Source organism: Miniopterus natalensis, chromosome 17 (assembly GCF_054644295.1).
Source record: "Miniopterus natalensis isolate mMinNat1 chromosome 17, mMinNat1.hap1, whole genome shotgun sequence".
NCBI classification, from domain to species: Eukaryota; Metazoa; Chordata; class Mammalia; order Chiroptera; family Miniopteridae; genus Miniopterus; species Miniopterus natalensis.
In genome coordinates this window covers 43,322,695-43,344,664 of record NC_142097.1, presented here as the reverse complement: position 1 = coordinate 43,344,664, position 21,970 = coordinate 43,322,695, and the positions used below count along the sequence as shown (strand labels likewise).

The window sequence follows — 21,970 nt, the reverse complement described above, 5'->3', positions numbered from 1 at the left end:
AAGAAAAGCAAGTCTCAGGGGGGACGTACAGTAGGTGCCGTTTTTACAAAGCTCAAGAGCTCAGCACCAAACCACGACACAGCCAAACCGAATGCTACTCATGGGTGCATGAGTATGTTACAGGCAAACACAAAATCCAAGGTCCAGTTTCCCCCAGGCGGAGGCGGAGGGAAAGGGGAGAGAGGCGCCCCCAGGCGAGCAGGCGTCCTGGTTATTCCCTCGCTCTTAGGCCGCGTGGTGCAGTCATGGGACGTCACCTGTTCTCCTGCTTCCTGTGTTACAGATTTCTTCGTATGTATCAAATTATAAACATTAATAAATAAAAGAAAAAATCATACGTATTCTGCATCCCACAGACCTAGTAGTTAGAAATAAACCTAATCCCACTGGCTCAGGCACACACAACCCCACCCTCGCTAATCGCCAGTGTCCTGCCCCCAGCAGCAGCAGAGGGACCCGGAGAGGCAAGCGCTGGGGAAGGGGCGGGCGCCAGCAGCCCAGCTCACCACCCTCCAGCCTTACGGGCCGCCAGCCCCGAGACAGGCCCAGGAAAGAGCCCAGTTCCGGGAGAGAAACGGCGAAGCTGCTCTCAGGCCACCAGGATGGCAGGCAGAGCGGGGACCCCACTTCTATGACATTCCACAAGCCAGTTATTTGTCAGCCTTGCCCACAAACACCGGGGAGCCAGCCAGCCCAGAGATGGAGGACTTGACTGGAGAATCAATGCTGTGAACAGCAAGGTGTGGATATGCTTCCTTGGTGCATCTCAAACGTGACCAGGTGTCCCCATGGGGGAGGAGGGCTGGGTGGCAGATTGAGCACGTGGAGCAGGAGCTCCAGGGGGTGGGCCCCCCCCTCCCCTGGCACTCACCTCTGCAGCTCCTTCAGGGACACTGTGATCCGCAGGCCGTGGCCCAGGACGTAAAGAGCCGCCAGGATATCTGCCCACTGCACCATCTCCCCCAGAGGCCCGCCCTTCAGCACCCTGGGGCTGAACACGTCTCCGGACTCCTCCGTCAGGAAGCCAATGTGGACAAGGATCTGTGGGGGGGGACACAGGGGTCAGCACGGAGGAGCACTCAGCCCTCAGCACTCAGCCCTGCCACCCCAGGGAGACCTGGCCAGCAGCAAACGCTGTCTCCAAGCTGGGCCTGGGCAGATGCTTTCTGGCACAGAGGGGGAACCAAGAGTCCAAGTGACCGCACTAGGGACTGGACAAGACAGTCACATCCTGTCCTCATGGCGCTTACGTTTCAGATGGAAGAGGAGACAACAGTGAACACAGACAAGAGAGAATTTCATGAAATGAGAGGGACTCTGAAAGAAACAGACAGGTGATGGGAGAGTCAGGTAAGTATTTACTAGATGGATGGATAATGGGTGGATGGATGGATGATGGATGGATGGATGGATGGATGGATGGATGGATGGATGGATGGACGGATGGACGGATGGATGGATGGATGGACGGATGATGGATGGATGGATAGATGGATGGATGATGGATGGATGGATGGATGATGGATGGATGGATGGATGGATGGATGGATGGATGGATGATGGATCGATGATGGGTGGATAGATGGGTGGATAATGGATAGATGGATGGATGGATGGATGGATGGATGGATGGATGGATGGATGATGGATGGATGATGGATGGATGGATGGATGGATGGATGGATGATGGATGGATGGGTGGATAATGGATGGATGGATGGATGGATGGATGGATGGATGGATGGATGGGTGGATGGATGATGGATGGATGGATGGATGATGGATGGATGGATGGATGGATGGGTGGATGGATGGATGGATGGATGATGGATGGATGGGTGGATAATGGATAGATGGATGGATGGATGGATGGATGGATGATGGATGGATGGACCAATGAACCCTCCCAGAACAGGCTACATTCTTCCCAACCTTCCAGAGAAAGGCCATGACATTCTGCTCAATAAGAACTAGATGTCTAAAGAATGCAGGACCTTTAAGGGGTGAGGGTGAGAGCCCAGGGCCACTACATACCTCCAACCTGACTTTGCCTCCCCTCCCCCTTCTGGCTCAAATTCAAATAAATTCTATAAAACTCTTTTGAGGGCAGACCCAGTGTCCACTTGGAAGCCTGCGGCCCTGTGCTCACTTCCTAAACTCTCTGAGCTCAGCTCCCTGAACGCACAGAGAGGGTGATGTACCTGTTTCTGGTCCCTCTGGATGTCCCCCAGCTTCCGCTCCAGGCGCTGGGCAGCCAGTGCCCACTGGGCCATGAGCCGCCGGGTCCGTTTCTTCATGAAGATTAGAGACTCCTTCCCGCTGCCCATCAGCTCCAGGAGGTGGGACAGGTTGCTCCGGAAAACTGCCTGGAGGAGAGTCCAGTCCTCGGCTCTCTAACCCTCAGACCTGCAGCTGCTGCCCTGAGGACAGGGGCTGGCACCCTCCCTGTGAGGCTGGGGCCCGCTCTAGCTCCCCTTGCCCTTTCTAAGAGGCCCACCGGCCCCCACAGTGGGGATCCCTGCTCTCCCTCCCCAGCCAAGTTGGCCTGTCCCGAGCCCTCCAGGAGGTGCTCAGCTGTGACAGTCCCGAGGGATCCCAAGTGCTGCCAGAGGGCAGGGAAGGTAGTGCTCAGGGCAGGGGCTCACATGCCAGGGGGGCTGGGCTGCCTTCCAGTGGAGCCAGAGTAACTGCACCTTGAACTAGCTCAGCTCAACAGACCTCCCATCCATCATCTGCTAAACATGATTACATAAGGACTGCTGGGAAGTTCAAGTACAAACAAAGTATCTGGCACACAGGAAGCCCGCAAGATGTAACAGCTATTGTTACTGTTACTCTCGTCCATTAAGGGAGCGCCTCCAGGGCCCCAGCCGCCCCTCAGGTAGGCCCAGATCTGCAGCATCCCCAGAAGGCGGAACGGGCACTGTCAGGACGGCTTCCCGTCCAGCAGGCAAGCTGGGGCCTGCCCACCCCCCAGGCAGGGCCGGCTGGCCTCACTGTCCCGGGGGCAGAGGGGTGTCCAGCCTGGGGAGGCCAGGTGATCCCCCCCCACGGACCCACCCGCCTCTCCGGCCTACCTGGACTTTGGGGAGGGGTTTGGGGGCCATCTGGGTGGCCGTCTGGTTCCTCCAGGGCAGCGGGGGACAGAACCACTCGACCTCGCTGAGGTAGATGAGGAAGGAGCACTCTGTGCCGTCCACCCCGAAGAAGGCGTAGCAGGGGTCAGAGGTCCAGCGGGCACGCATCCACTGCAAAGAGGGAGGCCTGGGCCAGGGGGCCGGTGCCAGCCAGCCCTCACCCTCCAAGGTTCCCCTGCTTGCATGACCCTGGGGAGCCCAAGGTCCCCTAGGACGGGGCTTCTGGGGCTCACTCTAGAGACGCAGCAAGGGATAGAAACAGGGAAGAAGAGACCCTGTCCTGGCCACTGAGAGCCTCAGGGAAGGCCAGACTGGACCACTGTCCTCCAGGCTCAGAGAGAGGAGGGCAGGGAACATAAAGCCAGGTCAGGTCACAGAGGGAGGTGACAGCTCAGGGCCTGGCTGGAGTCGCCTGCGGCCAAGGTCAGGTGCAGCCTCAGAGGAGGCAAGGGCTGGGGCTAGGGCAGGACCACCCACAGAGATCCCGCGTGGCTGCCGAGGAAGGGAAGGGTCCGCAGGGCCGCCGCCCGACCCCCTTGGGGAGTCCAGGACCAGCGAGGAGCTGCCTTTTATGGCCACACACTGGCCCCGATGGACAGGCTTCCTGCAGCCACAGGTCCTGGGAGGTGGGGCCTGAGGGGCTCTCGGTCCAGCCGGTTAAACCACCAGGGGTGAGGAAGGAGACTCCTCGTCTGAATTTGTTGGGAATCAGGCGCTGGCACACGAATACTTAACAGCTCGTGTGTTATAAAAAGCACTGAAATGAGCATCTGCCTGGGAATGTGGGCTGGAGGGCCAGGCAGATGGCCACGCAGAGGAGCAGTTTCCCTGAGGTTGGCCTCTGCCAGCCAGTGCCAGGGTCAGGGGCCTGGGCACAGAGGCCCTAGCTAGCTGCCAGCCCTGCCAGCAGCGGAATCCCAGAGTTAGCCTGGGGCACAGCCCCCGTGGAGGAGCCCCCTCTCCTGGTCACCCGCACCCCCAGCCTCAGCCCCAGGCCTCACCTCCACCTTCCCTGAGCAGTCAGGGAACTTGGGGTCACTGGGCGCCTCACACTGGTCCCGCCGGCCTTCAGACACTGGGGACAGAAGGTCACATTGCTTAGGGCCTGGGTCCGGGGCAGAGCCCGGTAGAGAGAGGCGTGAGGAGTGGAGGGCCTGGGGAGGAAGGGTCGGGCTGGAGCTGGAGCTCAAAGGCCTTTAGCCTGTTTTCTCACCTGAAGGGCCACCTGCTAGGAGGTGCCCAGGCCTGGGCTGCCCTCCTCTGCCACCATCCCACCCTCCTTAGGGGGTTCAGGCCCAGTGAGGAGGTAGCTTAAATGGCTGTGGACCAGCTGCCTGGACAGGCAGACCTCATGCACCCACTCAAATGTACCTTCACGTCTTTCAGGGGGCAGTGGTTGGGTCTGTAGCCCCAGACTGCTGCTCCCACATCAAGGGGAATGGAAGGGGCCACCTGAGTCTCTAGAAACCTCAGCTGCTGTCCTTAGCACACCCTCACACCAGGTCGGGATGGCTGAACCTTGAGCCACCCTGCTGTGGGAGAAGTCAGGGCCCCACCCCGGGTGTCCAGTCCGTACACTGGCCCTGGGGTTGGAGGGTGCCCCCGGCCCACCCTTGCTGTGCAGGAGCAGGCTGTGGTGCAGGATCTGGTCCACCTTCACAGCAATGTCCGAGACGTTCTGGGCGATGGCCTGGATCCGCTCCATGAGGTTCGCCCCAGGGGGCAACCTGCTGGGAGAAACCAGGGCTGAGCAGCGGAGCCTGCCGGGGTGACCTTCCCAGGAGGGCCTCCACCCACGAGCAAAGCAGCAAGACTTCGGGGCTCCCAGTACCCACAGGCTGCCACCCTGCAATGAAGGGAAACGCAATAATGGACACGGCCGGGCCAGGGGGTGGAGGCATCCGCCCACCCTGGCCTGGGCTGGAGGGGCTCTCTAACCACCAACACAGACGTTACACCACACGCTGAGCCCCATCGGCAGGCGCCAGTGTGTGCACGTGTGTCAGAGGGCAGTGCCCGAGGCCAGAGCAGCCTGAGAAATTCCTTCAGGAAGCAGGACAGGGTCAGTCCCAGGACCTCCAGGTGGCAGAGGCCCTCTTCCCAGGCTGCCCCGAGTCTGTTTCTCTATTTCCTTCCAGAAGGACTACATCATGGCAAAATAAATTCCCCGCAAAGCAGCCTGGGGACTTGCCAACTATTAAACCTCTAGTAAATTATGGTTGTGTTCCGGGAATGAATTCTTCCCAGGATCCTAAATGTATTTACTGCCACCAGCATCACAGCCCTCCACCCTGCCATCAATACTTGCCCGGCCTTTATTTTGGGAGAATTTATTTCCTCGCGTAGATGACTATGAACTGTGGGAAGTGTACCAGACAGACACCACGCAGCGTTTATCTCATTGCAAACGCTCCTGCTGAGACAGTCCTCACTCTGCGGGCACCCGGGTCGAGGTGCCGGGAAGACCCTGAGGCCCTCCTCCGGGAAGCTGGCTGCTGTTCTGAGCACGTTAATTCCTTCCCTTTATTCTCACCCTGTCCTCTGGCTTTGGAGGCCCCGTTTAAGCTCCACTTATCCCTTTACAAGAACCAGGTCTTTATTGCCACACATAATGGGAATTACATACGTATACAAAGGACTCGTCCAGCCTGGGCTCCTCTCGGCTCTGGACACCCCCTTCCCCTCCTCCTCTGGGCTGGAGACCTGCCCACCAGGGGAGGCCAGGAGCCTGAGGTCAAGGTGTGGGCAGGACTGGTTCCTTCTGGAGGCTGCCGGAGAGGATCAGCTCCAGGCCTCCCTCCAGGCTCCTGGTGGGGGCGCCTGCAGTGCTTGGAGACCCTTGGCTGTGGCTGCATCAATCCAATCTCTCTGCCTCTGTCTTCACTTGGCCGCCTCTGTCTGTCCAAAGTGCCTCCTCTTCTAAGGACACCAGTCACCCGGGTCAGGCCCACCCGAGCCAGTACAGCCTCATCTTAACTGAGTGACACCTGCGAGGACCCTATTTCCGAGTAAGGTCACGCTCCTAGGTGTCAGGCGTTAGGACTTCAACGGGTCTTTCTGGAAGACACAATTCAATCCACGATAGTCTCCTACGAGACTGCAAATAGGAACGAGACTGGAGTTAAAAGACAAACGCTCCTTTCGCTCAAAAGGTCCCCAGGCAGGAGGAAGGAAGAGTCTTTCCCCTGGGTCTGCAGCTGCATCAGGAGAAGCGCCGCCTGCCTTCGACTCACAGGAACACACGGGGCCGGCTCCGGTGAATCCCAACAACCCCAACGGCCCCGCGGAGCGGCTGTCGGATCAGACGTCGGGCTGAGTGTAAGATGCTCCGCACACAGTAGGCCCTCGATAAGTGCCTGAGATGCCGTCACTCCCCACCTGCAGGCGTCCCCCGGTCCCCGAGAGGAAGGGTCAGGAGTCTAACCGCAGAGCCAAGCACTTTGCTTTTCGGGGGATTCAGCATTTTTCAAGCATTTCTGCATGAAACATATCGCTGGCTCGGGCTTTAAATAGTGCAGGTGGCATCTGTCTGATTTCACAAGTTCATCTTGTTCGAAACAGCTCCCGGCGTCACTATTATTATACTGGACTTAGCATTCGGGCACATTTTCTATTTTCAAATAAAATATGACCTTGCTTCTCTCTCTCTGAGAAGCTTTTTTTACAGAATGAGAATAGAAGTCGATGCCGTGAGACCTCAAGCCTTAGCGCATCCATGACTGGGAAGAGCCTCGCGGGAAAGATAAGTGGGGGGACCGGTGAATGCTGCCAGCGAGGGGGCGCTGCAGCCGGAGAGCCCCCGGGCCCAGGAGGGAGCGCTCCCAAACCCCAGGGCCCGCCCCTACATTAAGGAGGGGAAGCTGGCCAGCGGGTAAGCCAAGGCCCACGGCGCCAGCCCTCGCCCAGCCCGCTGCATCTGCAAAGCAGTTCCATGTTCTCCGGGCACGAGGCCTGGGCCTGGATGTTTTCTGCACACCTACTAAGCACCAGAAATTCCACCACAGTGATTACGTCTTATTTGGAAAGTAAACGAAGGCCAAGCCAGGCTCTGGTCAGCCCACTCCCCACCGGGGACCACCCTGGGGTATCCTAAGTATCCATGGTTTTCCCAGTTCTCCTGCCGGAACATCCCTCACCTCACGCCCACAGACCACAGTGGCCTCCTGGAGCCGGCTGGCCCCCAAGGCTGACCTGGTGTGGCCAGCATCTGGGCACTGCCCCAGCACCCCCCAAAGAGGCAGCCAATGCCACAGGCCCCCCTCCGGCCACAGGACACTCTGGTCCCAACCCAGGACCAGGGGCTATGACCCAGAGGCCATGGGCCAGGGCCGAGCAGGGAATTCTAGCTCCTGTCAGTGGCCAGTGGCCACTTCCTCTCCCAACACCGGGCTACAGGCTGAGGCCCTGTCCCCCCAGCCCCTCGAGGCAATCGCCAATTCCAGCCCTCACTCCCCGAACCCCTTGAGGAGCTCTCCAGGACACCTGGGGGGAGGGGGGGAGTTTAATTCCAAGCTCCTCCCATGATTTATGAGGGTTACATTCAATTAACGGGGGTATCGATTTCCACACAGCTGGCCAGCGTGCTTACCGGGAGTTGTTATTTTATTAGGAAACCGGATGCTTTCCTTTAAAAACACGGAGACTCCCGCACGCAGGTGCCCGCAGACCCGCTTACCGAGAGACAAGAGCACCTACAGCCAGAGACGGGGCGGCGCAGACGGGACACGTGCTCTCTCTGGGTGTCCGTCTGTCTGTCTCTCACACACACTACACAGGACACAGGGAACCCCCACCCTGCACTTTCACTGCTCCCTTCTCAGGCCTTTTCACCCCCATCTCTGAAGAGGTGACCATGACCTGCCCATCCCTCCCCAGCAAACAATATCCATATGCACAGCCATACCTGTCTATTTACGACAGAGAGACGACTGATAGGTAGACAGATGATAGATATCTTTCCACTACTGACAGGAACAGAGCTGGAGCTGGGCTGAAGACGGCTAGAAGCATTTTTGAGTTTTTAAATAAAGCTTCTTTTGAAAACAAACATTTTGGGGGGGGGACCCTTATCTCCTTGCCCACAGACAAGAACTGTGATGTGTCTCCTTTCTGCCACCTTTTCTGCAGCAGTTTATTTCGATTAAGTTTTACACGCTATGTAACCCAGCTCTGTAATTACAAAATTGCTTTTTTCACATTTCTCCTCGCCATTAAAATCCCTGCGTTTCTGCCCTGGCCAGACGGCTCAGTAGGTTGGAGCGTCGTCCTGTGCACCGAAAGGTCATGGGTTCGATTGCCAGTCCGGGCACAGGCCAGGTTGGGGGCTTGATCCCTGGTCAAGGTGCATATAGGAGGCAACCGATAGATGTTTCTCTCTCACAGCGATGTTTCTCTCTCTCTCCCTTCCTCTCTCTCTAAAATCAATTAAAAAAAAAAAATCCCGCATTTCCCCGCAGTGACAACACACTTGTCAATGGCTCCCTGAGCCGCTGAGTGGAGGTGCCGCCCTGAGCCTCGCCGCTTCCTCACCAGCGGGCACTGACATCGTCGCTCCAACTTCCTAACACTATTAAAAAGGCCACAGTGACCGCCATGGCAAACCCACGGTAGCCAGGGCCCGGGGGCTGAGGCGCGCGGGGTCCCAGGGGCGGCCCAGCACCAGCGGGGGGCGGTGGGGCGCACCGTGGCCATGCCCACCACGCCTCTCTCTGGGACAGAAGCATCACTGGTTCTGAAATTTATGGCTCTGCCTGCGGGGCTTGATGGGCTCCGTTGGTCATGATGGATGGTTGCTGCTTCCCGGGATGGAGCTGGGAGGCGGCGTGTGCTCCCCCAGGAGGAGACGGAGGGCAGGGCAGGGGCGGGGGGGACAGGCCGGAGCCGGAAGCCATCCAGACGCGCACTGCATGTGCTGGCGATAGCACCCGGAGCCCAGGTACGCCTGACCCTCCGCCCTGCTGCCCACGGCAGGGTGCTCAGCGACAGCCAGCTGGGTCCTCTGCCCTCTCCCCAGTGACCAGACCTGTGGACAGCGGCTGGGGCAGTAGCCCAGAGAGGTGGCCACGCAGCTGGGCTCTCCATTCCCAGGCTCTAAGGCTGCACTTTTAGTGTCTACATTTTCCAAACCAGAAAATCAGAGCATAGGTCTAACAAAGGGTTTTCTTCCTGAGTTGTGCATTAATTGATATGAAAAGTCTTGCTAAGAAATAAAAAACTAACCAATGAACGGCCACCAAGGGTGCAGGTGGACTCTGGAGCCAGGCCCAGGCCCTTCAGAGCTGTGCAATTCTGAGCAAGCTCCTGCACGGCTCTGTGCCTCAGCTCCTTGCTGGAGGTCATCAAGAGGACATGACCACGGCTGACCTGAGAGCTGGATTCGGGCTCCCCGCTGCTCCCCTGCCCTCGGCATGTACACTTTGCCCGTTCCCACGGTGGGAGCTGTTTCAAGGACACGGAGCCTTGAGAGAGCCACGTGTTGCTGAGACCATCTGGACGGCCTCTACATAAACCTCCAAGATCCTGGTGGGCGGCGGGGGGTGGGGGGACCTGCTTGTCGCACCGCCCAAGACAAGCCTCCTAGGCTCCCCGGCTCCTTCAACCTGCCGCCTTGCAGGCTGAGTGGCTGCTTCTTTCTTCGGAAACACCCGGAGCTTTGGCTTTTGCATCACATACACTGGCCGAGATACAGCTTTTCTGCAAATTGTCTCAAAGTGCGGATTTCAAACATATTTTGTAGCAAGAGAACACTTTTAGCAAATCACACTGGCTGAGGTTAGCTTTCCCCAGACTGTGTCAAAGTGTGGGTTTCCAACAAATTCTTCAGCAGTGACAACACACTGAGCAAATGCACCTCGTAACGGACCCCAGCGCCGCAAAGGTCAGGGGCCGCTCGTCTCCCAGGGGTGGCGGGCCCAAGCCCCTCCGCCATAGCCATGTCGTCATCGGGGGGGACTCCCAATCCGGACACCCCGATTTCATTCTCTGGGACCCGGAGACCATGGACGATTTGGCTGTTCACCACCTGGGTTCCTGGGGACTCCGCTGCGGTCCGTGGGACGGGGCGCAAACTCTCAGGAATCTTTGCACTCTGACCTCAGCAGGAGAAATACTTAGAATGAAGAAACCCAAAAATTATTTTTGGCAAAGGCGGTGCAGGTCCACTGGTGGAGGACAGGTGGCCATCGCAGTCCATGTGGGCGCCCACACAGGCCCCTCAAAACGGACAGAGCTCCCAACCGCCACGCTGAGCGAAAAGAGCGGCTGGGAGGCCCCCTACGGGACACCGCACACACCGCACGCTATGCACGTAGGACTCGTGCGTGCACAGGACGCGGGCGGGAAGTACTCAGAGGGGACCGAGAGAACGTACTCCAAGCTCAGGAAAGCACCTGCCGCCAGGAGAAGCAGTTAGAGGACCCCTCGGCTTTCATCTGTGATGTTTCATTGCAAAGGAGAAAAGAAAGACAGGCCACCAACGTTAACGGCTGTTGAACCTGAGGGTAGAAAGGAGCCCTGGGCTGTATTACCCTGTGGCTCTGTGTAGTCTTCTTTTGTTTTTAATATGTTCTTATTGATTTCAGAGAGAGGAAGGGAGGGGGGAGAAAGGGAGAAACACTGAGGAGACATCAACGGGCTGCCTCCTGCAGGCCCCCTGCTGGGAACCGAGCCAGCAGCCTGGGCGGGGCCCTGACTGGGAATCGAACCGTGACCTCTTGGTTTTAGGTCGACCCTCAACCACGGAGCCACGCCGGCCGGGCTGGCTCTCTGTATTCTTCAAGTTTTCTCCAGAATAACAAAAAAGGGGGTGACGGACGCACCACCTCGCCGAGCCCTAGGAGTGCATTTTGAGGCTGCATACCTGGGGCACCGCCCCCGCCACCCCGTACCCCTCACCTGTCCAGGGCCAAGTGCCCGTGCCCGGCAGCCCGGTGCAGCTCGCTGCTGTTCTCCAGTCTGGCCAGCGCGTCCATGCGTTTCACCATCAGCTCCAACAGGTCACTCATCTTGCGGAGGACGCCTCGGGACTCCAGCCCACCCGTCACTGCGGGCAGAGCGTGGCCACAGTCAGGCAAGGCCCCAGCAGCTGGAGGCCACCTGGTCTCCAGGCCAGGTGGCTCCGACCCCAGCCCCGCTCCTATCTTCCAAGGAAGAGGAGGGGTCAGGAAAGGGAGCCTGTCCCACCCACCACCGCAAGACAGGGATCCAGGGAGCGAGCCAACCCTGCTCCCTACCAGCTGTGTGGCACCGGGAAAATCTTTCAACCTCTCTGGGCCTCAGTTTGGTCGCCTGCCAAATCGAGCTTTAGATGTAATCTCTGGTCTGTGAGATGACAGAGAAGGCCCAGCAGTGGGACACCCCCTACTAGGAACCGAGCCAGCAACCTGGGCCTGGGCCCTGACCGGGAATCAAACCGTGACCTCTTGGTTTATAGGTCGAACCTCAACCACGGAGCCATTCTCTCTAAAAAAAAAAATCAATGGAAAAATATCCTCAGGTGAGGATTACCAACGACTATGAATAACAATAATAATAAAATGAAAAGTTAAAAAAAAAAAAGAGGTGCCCAAGGAAACATAAGCCTGAGAGTCTGGGGAGACTTTGGGCTCTGGATTGCCCTTCAGAGGCAGGATTAAGCCAGGTCTTAAAAATGTCAACAGAGCGAGTGGCTCCCGAAGACTAGGGGCTTACGGATGAGCTAAGGAGACAGATCCCCCTCTCCCGCAGATGGGTCCACACGGCCACCTCCATCAGACTGGACCAAGACCCCAGGACACCTCCCCAGCTGCGGAGACCCAGGGGCCACTCTCGTTATATGCGGGGTGGGTCCCTGGGAGGGAAGCCGGCCTTCCACAGCCAGCCTGGCCACCCTTCCCGCGTGACGTGCTCCCTGGGCGCACGGCTAGCGGAACTGTCAGCAGAGCAAGCTCCTGACGTGCCTGCCCAGAGTCACCTCGCCGCGCTTGGCGGCAGCTAAATTGAAATTGTACTTAATGTGAGGCCCCGGTGACACATCTCAGAGCTCACACATGCTCCCTCCACATTTCCATATAAATACAGCAGCTGGGACCCGAGGGACAAATGGCTCCTCATGTTTACTGACAGGGTGTTTTACTGCCCACCGAGGCCCCATCCCCTCTGCAGACAGGAGCTCTGTTCCTCCCTCCCCTTCCTTTCCTGTCCCCACCTCCACCCTGGAAGCTAAAGGAGCCCCTGGAACCCTCCCCTGCTCCCCCTCCCCCCGCAACTCCGCTCCTAGGGATGCCCAGCAGACACCCAGCAGGCGCCCACCGGACGGCTCACCAGGGAACGAGCACAGCAGTGAAAACAGTGTCAGCCACACCGCGGGACGACGCATCTCACGGATGTGACACCGAGAAGGAAGGGCACGAACAAAGGTCACCCGCCACATGACCCCATTCTCATACAGTCTGAAAAGGGGCACAGCCCTCTGCGCTATTACAGGCGCGGTCCTGACGGTCTCGGGGAGGCAGTGAGTGGGTGGGGGTGGGAGGGCACTTCTGGGGCGGGTCACGTTCAATATTTCCTGATCTGGGTCCCTGGGTGCCTGGGCATGTTCAGGTTGTGCATATTATACTCCGATGGACAGTTCGGGCACACCCGTGCACACACACACGCACACGCACACACCCCCCCCTCCAGTCTAACTGCATGACCTTGGCAAGTCCTCTCCCCTCTCTCACTCTGTCCGCCCCATAAGACCTAAGATCGAGGTTAGAGGTGGGCTCCTGCCCCTGCTACCAGGCAAAACCGCAGAGTGCAGTGCTGGGCAGGGCTCCCACACGCCTCTTGTACTCTGGGCCGCTGGGCCCACCCCTGCCAAGATGGGGCCCCAACCCCTCAGGGAGACGAGCAGAGGAGCCCAAACACCCAGTCACGCACCCCTCCTCCCCCGGCCCCTGACTGCCAGCTCTTGGGCCCCTGACCTTTCTGGAGGTCCAGCTTCCTCAAGCCCTTTACAACATGCCTCCCTCCCCAGGGATGGCACCAGGTAGCTAGAGCATCACTCCCTACACCCCATCTCCCCATGACCCCCAGTATGCCACCCAGCTTCCCCTCCAGGGCACCTTCACACCTGGCCCAGCCGCCCGTCCAACCTCAGTCCCCAAGCCTCGGGCATCTCCTACGTAGAAATCCCAGAACCTCCTGGGCTCTTTTCCCTTCTCTGCAACGTCCCCATCTCACTCGACACCCCCAGCAAATACCGATGGGGCTTGTCCTAGTTGCCAGGTGCTGCCGAGGCCCTTCGTGTACGTCCTGAATCCCTCCCCATGACCACGCTGGGAAGCAGCCGCTACTGACCCGCCTATCAGAGGAGAAGGCGCCGGCTCGGAGACTGCGCAGTCCCCGCGAGCCAGACATGGGGTAAATTAACTTACATCCAGGCGTCAATGGCTAATACATGTGAGATCCTGCTGGGAGCCTTTGCAAGTTTAAAGAAGTGTGAAACCAAAGGCATGAATCTAACGGTGGGACACAGGTGGCACAGTAAGTGCCCCCCCGGAGCACCCCGCTAGATGACAACCATGGACAGGGGAGCCAGTCAGCTGAGTCCAGGGGGCTCAACAGGGTGGGCTTCCAAGAGAGACTTCCCAGAGGGGCAGGGAAAGCCCACGGAGCCAGCCCCTGGACAGTTCCAGAAACCCCATTTGCCCCAGTTTCCCCACTACCCTGTGTTCCCCTTCCCGTGTTGACCAGAAGCGCCTCTGTGACACACTGGGCCGGATGCAGTACTATTCCCCAGCCCCCCTGGAGCAGGGGGGGAGCAGGACCCGCCTTCAGAAGGAGGTTGCCCGGGTCACCACCCATCACACCCACATGCCGTGTGAGCTCATCCAACCCCACCCTGGATGTGGTCACTACTCTCCTTCCCTGTATGTGGGTTCAGTGGCCCGGCCAATGGCACACAGCTGGGAGACAAGGAGCCAGGGTCCATCTTGTCCCCATGCCCATGCTCTGAACCTCCGCTCCACTGCCTGGAAAGCATCATGTGGGCAAAGAGCCGTGAAGACCAGACTGTCCCAGGAGCTCCAAGATGAGGCCGGTGAGCTCACAGACAGGCCTGAACTCTGCGCCCTGCTGTGGCCACAGCCTGGACCAAAGGCACAGAATACATGGGTCTCAAAGAGATCGGTGTCATATTCAGACACACACACACACACACACACCCCGACTTCCACTAAAGAAGCAACACAGGGAGACCCTCCCCTGGCCTGAGAGCCCAGGCGAGAGGAGCCCTGGAGACCACGGCCAGGACTGAAGCCAAAGCAGCCCACGCCCAGGCCCCTCTCCACACACATGTCCACTGGCGAGGGGCCGGGATGCCCGCAACAGGGCCTCCCTACCCTCACCCACAAACTCCTGCGCTGCTTCCGACTCCCCTTCCCCCAGCGAGATACCTTCCGTCCGGATGGTGAAGGGGGAGTCCCCGGGGCGCCGGGCGGAGAACTGGCCTCCCAGAGACGTCATCAGGAAGCAGAGTGAGAAGAAGCCGATGCCCAAGATGAAAAGCCTGCGGAGACAACAGGGCGGGTCAGGGCCGTCAGCGGCACACACCGTCCAGTGAGTCTCGCGGAGGACTGGGTGGAAAAGGGGTGGGTGGACGGGAGAGGGAGAGGGAGAGGGAGAGTCGGGGGGCTGAGCGCGGCAGGGCTGCCATGGGCGCAGGAGAAAGACAGATGCACTGCGAGGAACCGGCCGCGACAGGACCGCGGGGCGCAAGGACGCACACCTAAGTGTGAGCTGCTGGCCCCGTCAGCCGAGGTCCCCCAAGTGTGGTCCCGGACCAGCAGCGTGGGCATCCCTGTGGAAACGCTGGGGTGTAAACCCCCGAGCCCTGCCCTGGGGCTACCGGATCAGACACTCGGGGGGTGGGGCAAGCACTGTTTTCACGCGGCCTCCAGCAGTGCTGGGACACACTAAAGTTTGAGGACCGTTCGTGTGGATGGAGTCAGCGGGACCCGATGCCAGCTGGAGGGCGAGACGAAACCCACCTGGCTCCCGCCCATCCCCAGCCTGCTCTGCGCTGTGGGCACAGGCCTCGCCTCGGCAACAGCCATGGGTGTGCTCGGCCGCCTCCCTACCATGTTCGGGTGGAGGGGGGGTGTATCTGTCGCTACCAGATGGTAAGATCTACAAGGGCAGGGTCGTGTGGCGGCCCTCTGTGCCCAGACTCTCCCTAACCCACATCTTCACCAGGTGGGCACACGGTGGGCTGTCGGCCTGTGCCATGGACTGGTCACTGTGAGTCAACACCTGTTCGTGGGGTGTCATACAGGTGTGTGCCGTCACAGTGGTCAGGAGAGCTGGCCAAAAAAATGACTGTTGTTCTTTATTTCGATACAGTTACTGATTATTTACCAGGTGCCAGGCACTAAAGTAGCCCCAGGGGGACAGTAGGGAACCACCCTCAAGTCCCCAGCCTCAAACGCCTGCTGCTTCTGTACTAGATCCTGGGCCCCAAACGGGGGAACTGGGCTCCCCAGCATGGTCTTGAGGCGGCCAGAGGTGGCAGCTGTCCTGGGACTATTAAGTGATCAGAGAACTTAATGAGCCAGCAGAGCTGAAAGGGGATCCCTTCCAGGTCAGGGTGAGGAACCCCATCTGACAAGGAGCCAGGCTCACCAGGCCCCACAAGTCATGCCAGAGACCTCCAGCCCTCTCCCCGCCACCCCCTTCTCAAAGCCCCCATTTGTTTGTCTCTCCATGCAAGACTTGCTTTATGCATTTTAATCTTCACTATTTGAAACTGCCAGAGCAGTATTTAATTAAAATCTGGTCCATTAAAGAAAACACATAATTGCAGAAGAAAATAAAAGCACAACAAAATTCCCAGCCCATATTTAACCAAGGCTGTTAGAGATTAGATCAGGGAGGGGGCAGAACCCAGAAGCAGAGCTTCCTCCAGGAGGTGGCAGGGAAGATGGGTGAGATGGCACAGGGACACAGCTCCCTCGCCTTCCCGGGGCCCCTCTCTGAATTCCACCAAGCCCAGGGTGGGGCTCAGGCCCTGGGACCCCCGAGGTGAAGTCAGGCTGGTCTCAGTCAGGACAGCAGCCAGAGGGACAGTGTGAGAGGAGGTGGCCACACACCCGGGAGGGCCCTGGGGACAAGGGTGGACCCCTCCAGTTCCCGCCCGTCACTTCCCCCCTCCCTTCCCCAGCTGTGGGGTTACACACAGAGCGGGGAACCAGGGGCAGCTGCCAGGGTCCAAAGACCTGCCACTTGGAGGTATCTAAGCCTTTAGCCCAGAACCTGAAGTCCCCAGCACACCTGGCCTGCATGACTCCCGGTCCTGGGGCCATTCCCCCTGCCCTTGAGGACTTGGAGGAAGAGTGACCTGGGTGGAGGCCTGTCCCCAACCCCATCTGAAGGGGACGCAAAGCCTCCACCGAAGCCTGTTGGCCTCCGGCCGAGGGAGAGCCTGAGGGGAAGTTCTACAACTTGGGGGGAGGGAAACCTACGCAACCCCGGAGCCTGAAAGACCCGGGGCGGGACCCCAGAGCGCGGGGCCGGGCGCTGTCCGTGGTGCTGGAGCCCCGCCGGGCGCCGGCTGCGCTCGGAACCGTCGGGCTACGCTCCGGTCGGCGGCGGGGCCCCTGCGGCCTGGACGGCAGGTCCCCGCAGGTCCCCACGGCGTGGGTGACACAGGGTGAGGACCCTCTCAACGGGGGGCCGTCTGGAGACTAGAGGGTTCCCTGCAGGGGCAAGACCCGCTTCCTTCGGGAAGCTTATGTCGGGCCCCCCCCCAGCGCCTCCCTCCCAGGCACCAGCTCGGGGTCAGGCCCGGGGTCCCCAGCGCGAGGCTCCTCCCGCATCCAGGCGGCTGGAGGGGCTGGACGTGCTGCGAGGCGGGAGCCGCCTGAGCCAAGGTCTCCTTGCCGGGAGAAGGGGGAGACGGGGGGGGCGCCCCCGACGGAGGCCTCGAGGGGAGGGGCTCAAACTCGGCCCCGCCCACAGCCCGAGCCTCGGGAACGTCCCCCTGCCCAGTTCCTGCCCCTTCGGGCCGAGTCTGGAGTGGCCCCCGCCCCCCGCCTTGCGCCCCGCCGCTGCTCCGCCTGCGCCCCCGCCCGCGCTCCTCGGGAGAGGGGCCCTCGGACCCGCTGGGCACCCTTCGCGCAGCACCTGTTCCGCGACCCCACCTGCAGGCCCCGGCGCTGGGGGGGCTCTTGGGAGAGGAGGGAGCTGCGCCGCACCCCAGGCTCTGGGGGCCTCGGGGTGGCTCCAGCAGAGCCCGACCGGCCCCACGCGGCCCCAGCACCGCCTGGCCTTGGCCGTCGGAAGTTGGGGCAGGGGGATGAGTCTTCGCCTCCGTCCTGCCTCCAGGCTCCCGCCGCGTTCCCGGCTCGCGCCTCCCCCCCCCCCCCCCCCCCCCCCCGCCTCTCCGTCCAGTTGAATCCCCAGCAGAGGGGGTCCTGGCCCCGATCTCGGACACCACCCCCAGGTGGAGACAGCCCGCACCCCGACGCGAGAGGGGCAGTGCTGACAAGGGGGCGGGGAGGGGTGGCACAGGAGGGGGTGCGCGGGCTGACCCGGGGCCCCACGGGCGGCCGGGGTGAGGCGGGGTCCCACTGAGTTTGACGCCGGGGTGGGTCCGTCCCCGAGGACGGGAGGGACCCAGAGGGGCAGGGAAGGGGCCCCCTGTCGGGCGACTTCCGGAGCCCAGGACTCCAGCCCGGGTGCTTCCTGCCCCCCATCGCCCCCTCCGCACCCGGGGTCCTCTCCAAACTACGCCAACTTGGGACAGGTCTCAGAATTGCACACCCCTCTCCACGGGAACCGAACCCCCAGCTTCCATCGGCTCCTCCAGCCCCGCGGGCCCTGGGGGGGGGCGCACGACCCGCCCCCTCGGCCTCCGGCGCGCCCCCTGCCCCGCGCCCCCGCCAACCCGAGAGAACTTTACCGAAACGGTCTCAGGGTGACCAGGCATCTCCTGACCATGATCTTCCCATCGGGGTTGACGGCGATCATTGTTCAAACTTGTCGGGGCGCCGACCGCGGGCGAGGCCGGGCGCACCTCCCGGGGCCTGGCGCCCGCGGGCGGGCCGAGGACCCTCCAGGGGCCGAGTCCGAGACCGAGTCCGAGTCCGGGTCCGGGTCCGGGTCCGAGTCCGAGTCCGAGTCCGAGCGCGGCGGGGGGCGCGGGGCGCGGCGGCTTCCTGCTCCGGCCGCGGCCCGCGGGGTCGGCGCGGCCTCGGGCGCGGGGAAGTGGGGCGCGCGGCTGCCGGAGGGCGGCGAGGGCGGCGAGGGCGGCGAGGGCGCCCGGCCGGCCGGCTCTGCGTCTCCGCCTCCCCGCTTCACATCTTGGGGGCCGGGCGGCGGCGCGCCCCCAGACCGCCGGCTGCGCGGCTCGCTGCTCCGGCTCGCTCGCTGGGCGGGACGGCGCCGCGGGGCGCAGACGGGCTCCCCGCCGCGGGCGCCCTCATCGCCGGGCCCGCGCCCTCGGTCCAGCTAGAGGCGGCCCCGGGCCCGCGCCCCGGCCCCCCGCGCCGCCCGCCCGCGCCGCTCCCCGCCCCGGCGCCGCGCGGCGCCCATGGCTCTCGCTGGGGCGCCCTGCGCCCCGCTGCCGCCCGCTCGCTCGGGTGCCCGGGTCCGGCCGCGCCGCGCTACGCGGGGAGGCGCCGCATTGTTTCCTCCGAGGCGGCGGCGGAGCCCGAGTCGCGCGGCTCCGGGGCCGCTGCCCGGCTTCCTCGGCGCGTCGGCGCCACCTCGCGGCGGAGGCCCGGCCGCGCACCCTCCCGGCCAGGGCGGGGCGCGGGGACCCGCGGGTGGGGGTCCCCGCGCCTCCCTCCAACTTCACCTGGCCGGCCTTTGCGAGCGTCCCTCGGCCTCCTGCGGAGCACAGAGGAGGTCAGCGCTGGGAAGGGACACCCCTCCTGCGGGTGCCGGGACCCCCCTCCGCCTCCGCCGCCCGTGGGCTTCTGCACGCCCCGCGCACCCCCTGATTCTGCCCCGCACCCCTCACCATCCCCCGCTCTCTCTGCTCAGAGGCTGCCAGCGGCTCCCGCGCGCTTACTGCTCTGAGTTCAAGCTCGGTCTGTGACGCGCAGGTTCTCCCACGGAGCCCGGGAGGGGACCGCGCAGCGTGGGCCCGAGCTCCAGTCTCAGCTCCTCCGAAAGCCAGTGGGTGACGGGTGCAGGTCATGGGCCGCGGTTTCTCCACTAAGAAGTGAGTGACCAGCATTCGCCAAGGCCCGTTCCAACTCTATAAAGCGCTTATGTGCCCTCCTCCCACCCACCCCTCCACCTCTTCCTTTTGGGGGACTGGGAAGCCCCACGCTGGGAAGAGCCCAGGGCCTCTGGCCGTGTGTCAAATGACAGGGACGACCCTAAGGGCCTTGCATCCCAGGCAGTGACTCTCCAGCCTGGCTTAGGAGAGGGGGAAGCCTTTATTATCGCCCTCCCAGCCCTGGCCCGGCCAACCAGGCCCGGCCGCAGCCCCTGTGCCGCCCCGAGCCCACCGCCCAGCCCTGCCCGGAGCCCTGTCCCACCGCGGGGACTCCCGCTCCCGCATTCCTGCTTCATCAAAATCCACGTCCCGCGCTCCAGGCGCTGGTCACCGCGCCCTGTGGATGCGAAAGCCGATGATGAATTGGTGCTGGCGGACTAATGTCCTCCTCCAGCAGGTAACAAATTCTCTCTGCACAAGGACAGGCTGACCAGGCCTCTGTGCGGAAGAGTGACGGGCGGTGGCGGGAAAGGGGAGCCTCGTGGCAGGCTGGCCAAGGAGCTCTCCGAGGGCAGGGGACCCGCCGGGCTCTCAGTCATACTATGTGCCTGGGCGCCTGCATCTGCCACACGGCTGCGGCAAGCATTCCACCCGCGGATGGCAGGGCAAAAGCCACGTCTACACCGAGGGGCGAAATGGCCCCTCCAGTTGTGTGTGTCGCTCATGAAAGCTCAGGGGGTCACATTTAGGATATGTTTTTATTGATTTCAGAGAGAGAAAGGGAGAGGGAGAGAGAGATTAGAAACATCAGTGATGAGTCATTGATCGGCTGCCTCCTGCACGCCCCTTACTGGGAATGGAGCCCGCAACCCGGGCATGTGCCCTGACTGGGAATTAAACTGTGGCCTCCTGGTTCATGGGTCGACCCCTGAGCCACACTGGCGGAGCAGGGGGTCGCATTTACACCTGGTTGGTTGGCGTTTTAGACCAAAGGGGAGGGGAGAAGATGGGTCTCCCCCAAAGTCATGGCCACCTGCAGTGCGGCTCATCTGGGGAGGTGGCCTTCCCTCCCCTGGAGGCCAGAATTCAGAAGGTGGGAGGGGGTTCTCCCCACCCCCTCTGGGCCTTGCCGTCTGGGATGTGGGCTTTGAGGTGGACAGGGGAGACCGCAGGCTGCCATCTGACCACAAGCTCGGGCCAGGCAGGGACGGTGAAAGCCACCTTCTGAACCAGCCTCCTCCCTGCCCCCCACCCCGCCCCGCCGTCCCCTCTCCGAGTCCATTTCCTTTAGCATCCTCTGGCCTGTTGCAGAGTTCACACCTGCTCGCTCTCCACTGTGCGTAGATATTAGGAGGAAAATTGAGAATCCTGTGTCATGCGGCCTTGGGTACCACCTCCCCGTGCCTCAGTTTCCTTGGCTGTAAATCGGGCTGGTTATAGCCCCCCTCACACGGGGGTTATGAGAATGGAGCCTGGAAATGCATGTAAACCGTCTCCTGCCTGCACCTGTGGGCCCTCGCAGCACGGCGGGGCTGGCTTGGCTTGTTTTTGTCTACCTGCGGCAGATGCCGTGGGTGCCCGCCTGGCTCCCAGGGCATCTCCTCCGCGTGCCAAAGGCAGATGACTGAGAACACATGGGACACGCCTGAGGCTTATGTTTCTGGCTGCGGGAATGTGCTCGAACACGCGGGGGCAAGACAGAAGTGCCAAGGAATTAATGGCCTGGAAGCAGGCCTCGAGGAATGAATAAATACCCACCTCCCTCCCTTTGGTGGAGACTCTGGCATGTTCCACGCCGGCTCCCAGAGCTGCCCTGCGACAGCCCAGCTGCCTGCGTGTGACCGGCTCTGGAATCCGCCGCATGTTGGCTTCCTTCCCTTCCCTGCCTCATTCCCCCTCCTCTGCCCATGTGCCTGGGCTCACCTTCCACATAAGCTCCCGGCACTTCAGTCCTTGTCTCAGAATCCACTCCTGGGGAACTCAAACCAACACCCTACGCCACAGGCTAGTGGTCTCAGCCCAGGCTCACAGCACAATCGCCCGCAGAGCGTAACAAAACAGTCTCTACCTTGATTCGGTACCTAAGGGGAGGCCTGGGCACGTTTGCTTTTGACTGGCCAGAGCGGAGACCCACTGTTCTAGGTGAACCCCGTTGCCGTCTGACATGGAAGCGGAGTCAGCCAGGGGAAGGTAGAGGAGAGCAGGGAGCAGGGGCCGGGGGCACTCCTGCCCCGGGGTGCGTCCAAGGGCCGGTGGCATCAGGTCACACCAGGTTCCAAAACCTCCCCTTTCGTGGTTTTTCTCTTTTGAGGCTATAAACAGAGCAACAGGCCAGGCGCTCTGAACGTGGCACAGCCTGGCTCTCTCTGCTGCCCACAATGGACCTGCTGGCCTGGCCGAGGGGTCAGGAGAAGCCCAGAGCCAGCAGGAGCCCTGGCTGAGCAGTGCAGGCCTCTGTCCAAAACGAGGGAGAGGATCCCCAGGGAAAGGTTTTGGAGGAAGTGGGAAATACACAGCTATCCAGGGGTGTCGCACTCAAAACGCCCAGAGGGCAGGCCAAGGAAGGGGGCTATGGCAGTGTCTTGGGGCTGCCCTGAGAAACTGCAACAGACTGAGAGACTCCAGACAACAGAAATGGATCCTCCCC

General features: G+C 61.4%; 1 protein-coding gene across 1 annotated transcript in view; it reads right to left on the bottom strand.

Annotated features, from left to right (window-relative positions):
- MGAT5B (alpha-1,6-mannosylglycoprotein 6-beta-N-acetylglucosaminyltransferase B) overlaps window positions 1-18,276 on the bottom strand; it is a 36,955-nt gene extending 18,679 nt beyond the window's left edge. Inside the window, exons 1-8 of the mRNA XM_087826373.1 lie at window positions 18,058-18,276; window positions 14,555-14,667; window positions 11,031-11,178; window positions 4,749-4,864; window positions 4,139-4,212; window positions 3,078-3,248; window positions 2,202-2,366; window positions 872-1,041 (exon numbers count right to left, since the gene is read on the bottom strand). Coding sequence (XP_087682499.1) covers window positions 872-1,041; window positions 2,202-2,366; window positions 3,078-3,248; window positions 4,139-4,212; window positions 4,749-4,864; window positions 11,031-11,178; window positions 14,555-14,667; window positions 18,058-18,125 — 1,025 coding nt within the window. The 5' untranslated portion in view covers window positions 18,126-18,276. The remainder of the gene's footprint in view (window positions 1-871; window positions 1,042-2,201; window positions 2,367-3,077; window positions 3,249-4,138; window positions 4,213-4,748; window positions 4,865-11,030; window positions 11,179-14,554; window positions 14,668-18,057) is intronic.
- Window positions 18,277-21,970: the final 3,694 nt, after the last annotated feature.